Genomic DNA, 8,039 nt, shown 5'->3' on the forward strand with positions numbered 1-8,039 from the left:
TCCCTAATCAATACCGTCACTTTAATAGAAAAAACTCTTCCTCCTCCGTACGCGAACAAGGGGTGTGACAATAATAATAATAATAATAACTTAATTTAATTAAATTAATAATATGTTATTGTTGTTATTATTGTTATTGTTATTATTATTATTAATACAAATATTTATTAGAGAAATATATATATATATATATATATGTGTGTGTGTGTGTGTGTGATATATGATATGATGATATGGTATGATACATCCACTGTCTTTTAGAATCTGAGATCTAGTTGACTTTCCCAAGGAACGTAAAACTATTGAGAATAAATGGATTCTCAAAGTTAAATGAAAATTAGATTGGTCAATAGAAAGACAAAGCACGATTGATAGCAAAATGTTTTACTCAAGAAGTTGGAATAGACTATGAGGAAACTTTTTCACTAGTTGTGAAGTTTACTTCCATACGATTACTTTTAGCTATTGTTGCACATTTAGATCTAGAATTACACCAAATGGATATGAAGACCGATTTCTCGATGAAGAATTAAACGAGGAAATCTACATGGAACAACCAGCATGTTTCATTGTCAAAGGGTAAGGAAAGAAAGTTTGTAAATTGATAGGATCAATGTATGGCCTAAAGCAATTTTCAAGGCAGTGGTTCCTGAGATTTCATAAGGAGGTGATGGCATTTGATTTCACCATTATCAATGACGACTATTGCATTTATGTGATAATGTTAAAGAGAGAATTTGTAATTATTTCTCTTTACGTATATGATAATATATTAGCTAGAAATAATTTGGAGTATATGAAAACTGTCAAGTCATGACTTTCAAAATTGTTTGATATGAAAGATATGGGTGAAGCAGACTATATATTGGGTGTTATGATCCAAAGAGACTGCACTACAAGAAAAGTGTGAATTACATAGGGATTTTCCTGGGGATCAGTATGAAAATCCGTAGGAAACTTATTTTCTTGCAAATTTTCATACTAATCCCTATATAATTCATAGTTTTTTAATAGTGTCGTTCGATTTTTTTTTTTTGAGTTTATCTCAAGGAATGTACATAAAGAAAATATTGGAAGTATTTCGAATGAATAGTTGCTAATCCATGGATATTCTTATAGTAAGGGGTGAAACTTTCAGCCTTGAAACTTTCCCAAAGACTGAAAAAGAAAAAGAAGACATGTCCAGAGTTTCATATTCTAGTGTTGTGGGGAGTTTGATGCATGCTATGATTTGTATTCGCCCAGACATTTGTTATGTCGTAAGTTTGGTAAGAAGGTATCAATCCAACATGGAAGAGCTCATTGTAAAGCAGTAAAGAGAATATTTCAATACATGAAGGGAACATAAGATCATTCACTATGTTATAGTGGATACTATTTATTCATAAGAGGTTGTACATATGTTGATTTAGCTGGTGACCGGAATGATAGAAAACAACACGCAGTTATGCTTTCTTACTTAATGATGGTGCTATTTCATTGAAAAGTAAGAAACAAACTTGCACAACTCTCTCAATTATGGAATCTGAATTTGTGGTTTGTGCGCCTGCAGTACAAAAAGTTGTTTGGTTAAAGAGATTCTTTAAGCATTTGAATATTGCTAAGGGTCCTATGATTCTATAATTGTGACAATCAGGCGGCTATCGCATACACGAAGTCCTAAGTATCACAACAAGACCAAACACATTTACATCAAGTATAACTTTATGAGAGACATAGTAGCAAGTGGAGAAATAAATTTGCAATACATTCCTACTCGTGAAATGATAGTTGATCCTTTTATATATGCAATATCTAGACACTTATTTGAGAAACAAGTTAAGGCTATAGGTTTTTGTAGGATATGTTAATATTTATGTACTGTAAAATAACTTGATAGTTATAATATTCTCATCAATATATGACTATTCTGAATTTATATTAATAAATCATATGCTTGTGATATTGATTTTAAAAATAAAGTGTGTCAAACAAGTCATGAGATTGGCTATCTCACATGAGCACTCACCTCTTACGTCGAGGAATGTGAAGAGAGGAGTTTCACTACCATTTTGTGACTTGTTTTATTAGCCAGACAAGAGCTCTAAGAAGATGAATTTGAGAATCATTGAAAACAATAGCTCGGGTTAGACATCTAGAGTTTTTTAGATTAAGATCTATACGATGTAGGTTGATTAAAACACTGAGACAGAAGCACCAATACAAGGTGAGAACATCATAGCACGTGTTTCATACCACGTGTGTCAAGAGATCACTGGGTTAATAGAAGAATGGTTCCCTGCTTCTTTATTGTGTGAGACCCTGAAAAGTAAAATTAACTTTTCATTGGAATACCCTTTGACCTTTTACTGTTTCTTGAAGTTTCGATCGGTGTTGCTACTTTAGCATGTTACTAATAGCCATGAGTGATTTAGTTTAAGCATTGTATGTCTAGAAAAGTAGTTTATATGGAACATATAGATTCGAGTAGAAAGTAAATATAAAGTGAACAATTTAACCTATATACACAAGCCGATTATTACACTTGAGTGTATATTGTGTACATAAAGTTAAACATGAACATGAGTTAACCTTTTTAAGAGGATAAGGGATCGAATAAGTAACTATTGAAGTAGTGAATACTTTACAAGTGTTATTGAATTCCTATGTAAGGCTTGTAACAACCATGAAGGCAAGCCTTGGTACTCACAGGTCGCACAAACTATTTATCGTATGAATTGTGTGTTTAGTAGATATCAGATTGATTTAGGTCATGTCCACAATGTACGAAGTGGGAGATATAAATTTTGGGTCCTGGATCTCCCATATGGATCCACCCGACCTGAAGTTTTTTTTTCTGAAAAATAAATAAGTACCTATTTGAAAAAGGGGCAGAACCGGTTACTTTGTATTTGTTCCAACGTCTACTGATTTTCCTTTTTTTAAAATGGATGTTAAACACTTTTCAATAATAAACCAATAACAAATCAACAAATACTAACAACCTTAGACTTTAATTGATTAGACTTCAACATTCAATAGTTCAGACTCAAACACAACTCATGAACCTGGTTCCAGTGTTGCTGTGACGAAGCCTTGCAGTTTTACTCCAATGGCTATTACTTTCAAGATGATGACTTTCATGAATATGCGGTAGGTTTCACTCTGCTGTTTCTGAAAAATTCTCTCAATTGTGATAGCAAAAGCCGATCTTCTCTTCTTTGACTTTGTCCTTTCGTAAAGTTTAATTTTTGCCTTGATGGACTTCTAGAAGGAAAGGAAACGGTTTCCAAAAAACTAATCCGTTTTCTTATAGAACTTGTTTGCATTCTTCCTTTGCTCTTGCAATTTTGATTCTACTACTGCATCACCATACATCACTTGCTACTATTATTAATATTTACACTGATAAAGCTTCTCTTCCTGCATTGAAATCTCGCATTTATTCTGATCGAAACAACATCTTAGCTAGAAACTGGTCTTCTTCTATCCCAGTTTGCAACTGGATTGGATTTACTCGTGGCTCCCGTCACCATCGAGTCACTGCTTTAGACATTTTTGGCATGCAACTTTATGGTACCATTCCTCCACATATTGGAAACCTTTCATTTCTCGTCTCCCTCGACATCAGTGACAACACTTTCCATGGTCGTTTACCCGAAGAGTTTGCTCATTTACGAAGGTTGAAAGTCATTAATGTCGCAAGGAATAACTTCACTAGAGCCTATTGTAATGTATGCGTCAACTATCAGTCAACGGACCAGGTCCCTTGACTCACCAAGAGCAGTAAGTAACTGAAATAAAGGTGCAGAATATAAATAGCTCAAAATAAATCAGACACAATGATTTTATGTGGAAACCCCCTTTCTCGAGGGTGGTGAAAACCACGACCTGTACTCATCGAATTTCAACCCAGACTCCATATTACTCAAACAGATCAACGATCCAAATTAAAACTTCTTGCAACATAGGTATTTACCTCTAAATCCCTTCCCCCTTTATGTAGTAACTCTACTACAAAGAAAGCAACTAAGCAGATACAACACTGCTCACTAAGACACCTAACTTTAGATAACTTCGATTTCAACTAAGCAGATACAACACTACCCACTGAATCAACTAACTCTTAGATGATTTAGAATTTGACTAAGCAGATACAACACTTTCGACTAACTACCTAACTCTAGATGATTTAGACTTCAACTAAGTAACAACAATGGTGCCCAATAAACCAGTTACCCCTAACTGACTTAGACTTTAGTATGAACTGAACAAAGATCTAATTCCTATATAGCTTAGGAATAGATTTATAATTTAAGCACATAAGACACAAAGCTCAAAATACAACAAAGACACTTCAACACTTTATCAGGTCCCTTTGTTGAGCATGAGCAATGTTCTTACTTGAAGATGGCCTTTTATTTTTGAGCTTATGAATTTTCAGAAACTCACAACTTTGTTTGCCAAAACTTGAGTTTGCGTTTGGGAGAAGAGACTATATCACAATGGACACAAACCCTTGGGACAAGGTCATTGGTTGAAAGCCTGGTGTTATCAAAAGTTGCACACCAACCACATCAAAGTTGGTAGCCTTTTGACAACTGTCTTTTCATCCTTTTCTCGTACGCAAACTTTCCAGGACCATGTCCCTGCTGCTTTCTTTAATGGTTGAGTTCTTGAAAAAGACTTACTAGTTGTCTCTCTTCTTGAATGAATAATGTTGTTTGTTTATTGTTGTATATATCAGTTACCAAGAAGGGTTTTGACCACTTAAACAAAAAACTTCGTCCACCCTTCCTATTGGTGAAGTACGATGCACATCTCACCAACCAACCTGACAAGACAGCTATAAAGATAGCTTTATAGTTGTGCACCACTTTGAATCTTGACGGAAGTACTCTACCAAAGACCGGGTTCCTGCATTCGTGAGGATCATCAAAACACTAGAATATAACAGAGCCATTGCATCATTTTTAAATTCGTTACCAAACCTACGCTTTCTATACCTCTGGAGCAACAAATTTTGAGGGAAAATTCCATCTTCCCATTCTAATCTAACAAAGTTGGAAGTGTTGAGCTTGCAGAATAATTTTCTCAAAAGAGAGATTTCTCGAGAAATTGGTGATCTTCACTAGACTTTTTTAGACCTGCAAGATAAACAACTTACTGGCTTTATACCGACATCAATCTTCAACATTACGACGATGTAAAATACTGGTCTTAGCAATAACAATCTTACTGGTAAGCTTCCCACAACTCTATGCGATCATCTTCCACAGTTGAAAGGACTTTACATCTCAAAAACCAACCTAAGTGGCATTATTCCACCAACCCTGGAAAAATGCAAGAAGCTTCAAGTCTTTTCATTGTCGTTAAATGAGTTTACGGGAACTGTACCAAGAGCGCTAGCCAACTTAACAACTCTTACAAGATTATATATTGCAACTCTACATTTGGAAGGTAGACAAATGATAATTTTAATTTTTTTCTCTCTTTCGTGAAAATAATAACTAATATATTTTCCCTAATTGACAGAAGAGATATTGGTGGAGCTCGATAATCTTAAGACACTACAGTGGATGATGTTAGTCGAAAATGAGCTCACTGGTTCGATCCCTGCAAGCATTTTCAACATGTCAGCACTGAAGATCCTAGTACTTTTACTAAATTATATTTCAGGTACTCTAACTTCAGATTTAGCTCGCGGAATGCCCAATCTAGAGTAACTTTACTATGCAGGAACTAATCTAAGTGGTTCACCGCTGATTAAATTTCAAATTCTTCAAAACTCAGAGTAATTCATCTCACAGTCAACAGTTTCATAGGTCATGTTCCTAATCACTTGGTAACTTAGAATACCTCGAGATTCTAAGCTTGCATAGAAATAATTTTTTGAGTGATTCAACAATGAGCTTTCTTACATCATTGTCAAACTGTAGGAATCTTAGAGTACTCTGGATTGGTGATAATCTGTTAGATGGTGTTTTGCCTCCATCTATTGGTAATTTATCCAAACATCTAGATTCTTTTGATGGAAGTGGTTGTAAACTTAAGGATGTCATCCCTCAAGAAATCGGTAATCTTACTGAAATGACATCATTGATCTATTTAAAAATGTGTTGATAGGACATATTCCAATCACTGTCCACATCATGGTTTGCCTTCAAGAACTTTATTTACTAAGCACTAAGATAGAAGGAACCATACCATATAGTATCTGCAGTTTAAGGAATATAGGGGCTTTATACTTGTCAAATAATCATATTTCTGGTTCTGTGCCCTCATGCTTAGGGAATGTTATTAGTTTGAGGAATCTTAATCTAGCTTACAACAAGCTGAATTCAAGAATGCTTGCAAACTTGGGGATCCTTCAAGAGCTAATAGAATTCGATGTTTCATCTAATTTATTAAGTGGGCATATTCCTCTAGAGTTTGGAAATTTAAAGGCTACAACACTCATTAATCTGTTAAAAAATATTTTTCTGATAAGATTCCGAGTGTTCTAAGGGGTCTAGATAAACTGATTATTCTTTCTCTATCACATAATAGTTTACAGGGCCCTATTCCAGAATCATTTGGCAAAATGTTGTCTTTGGAATACTTGTATTTGTCCTATAACAATCTTAATGGTCAAATTCCAAAGTAATTAGAAGCTCTTGTGTATCTCAAGAACATGAATCTCTCATTCAATAAACTCAGTGGAGAGATTCCCGATTTAAATGCCACAGGTCAATCTTTCATGTCCAATGATGCACTCTGTGGTAACTCCCGCTTTAACATTAAACCATGCCTAGCCAAATCTGAAAAGAAGTTAAGAAGAAAAAAAATGCTTGTAGGTTTATATATGATGTTAGGGATTGGATCACTCCTTGCATTAGCCATTGGATATGTGGTGTTTACATTAAGAAAAAAAAAGAAAAATGCAAGTCAAGAAGATGTAACTCTAGTAAAAGGGCATGGAAGAATTTCTTATTATGAACTTGAAAATACAACAGAAGGATTCAACGAAAGCAACTTGCTTGGTAATGGAAGTTTCAGCACGGTCTACAAAGGGATACTTAAGGATGGTACCCTTTTAGCAGCAAAGGTCTTATATGTGCAGTTGGAGGGTGCATTCAAAAGTTTTGACACATAATGTAAGATACTTCAGAACCTTAGCCACAAAAACTTGACCAAACTCATCACCAGCTGCTCCAACGTTGATTTTAAATCCCTAGTGTTGGAATACATGCCCAACGGGACCCTTGGTAAATGGTTATACTCTCATAATTTGTTCTTTTAAGTCACTGTATAGACTTGATATAACAATAGATGTTGCGTCGGCAATAGACTATCTCCATAATGGCTATTCAACACCAGTGGTTCATTGTGACCTGAAGCCAAACAATGTCTTGATAGATCATGAAACGGTTGCTCATGTAAGTGATTTTGGCATTGCAAAAATGTTTGGTGCAGGGGAGGCTTTTGTCCAAACAAGAACATTTGCAACCATTGGTTATTTTGCTCCAGGAATATCATAGTTTTTTTTAGAGTTTTCATATTGTTTAAACTCAAAACAACTCTTTCCCCTAGATATAGATCGATATTCTTAGTCTTTGCATATTCCATTTTAACTAAGAAACTTTTATGATAATTTTTTACCATGATTGTAGAGTACGGACAGGATGGTATAGTATCCACGAGTTGTGATGTTTACAATTTTGGCATCCTGATGATGGAGACGTTTACAAGAATTAAACCAAATGATGAAATTTTTACTTGAGACTTGAGCATAAAACGTGGGGTTAGTAATTCAATCCCAAGTAGAATTCATAAGGTGGTGGATTCTAATTTGATACAACTAGGGGATGAAAAAATCGATGCAATGTTTGTTATCAATCATGGAATTAGCTTTAAGTTGCACATTAGTTACCCCTGGTGCAAGAATTAGCATGGAAGATTCTCTTTCAACACTGAAAAAGATTAGGCTCTAGCTTGTCAGTAGTCTGCACTATGTGGAATCGAACCCCTGTGTTCTTGTATTTGATTACCTATGTCGGTTAGGTTAATATTTCAATTCT

General features: G+C 34.8%; 1 protein-coding gene across 1 annotated transcript; it reads left to right on the plus strand.

Annotated features, from left to right (window-relative positions):
- The first annotated feature begins 3,091 nt into the window (after positions 1-3,091).
- On the plus strand, positions 3,092-7,499 carry LOC125832787 (LRR receptor-like serine/threonine-protein kinase FLS2). The gene is made up of 5 exons (XM_049511982.1): positions 3,092-3,132; positions 3,251-3,661; positions 5,919-6,055; positions 6,975-7,066; positions 7,263-7,499. Exons 1-5 carry the CDS (start codon positions 3,092-3,094, stop codon positions 7,497-7,499), a joined length of 918 nt encoding a protein of 305 aa, XP_049367939.1.
- The last annotated feature ends 540 nt before the right edge of the window (positions 7,500-8,039 follow it).

This window comes from Solanum verrucosum, unplaced genomic scaffold (assembly GCF_900185275.1).
Source record: "Solanum verrucosum unplaced genomic scaffold, falcon-dt-bn FXZP01000035.1, whole genome shotgun sequence".
Classification (NCBI taxonomy): Eukaryota; Viridiplantae; Streptophyta; class Magnoliopsida; order Solanales; family Solanaceae; genus Solanum; species Solanum verrucosum.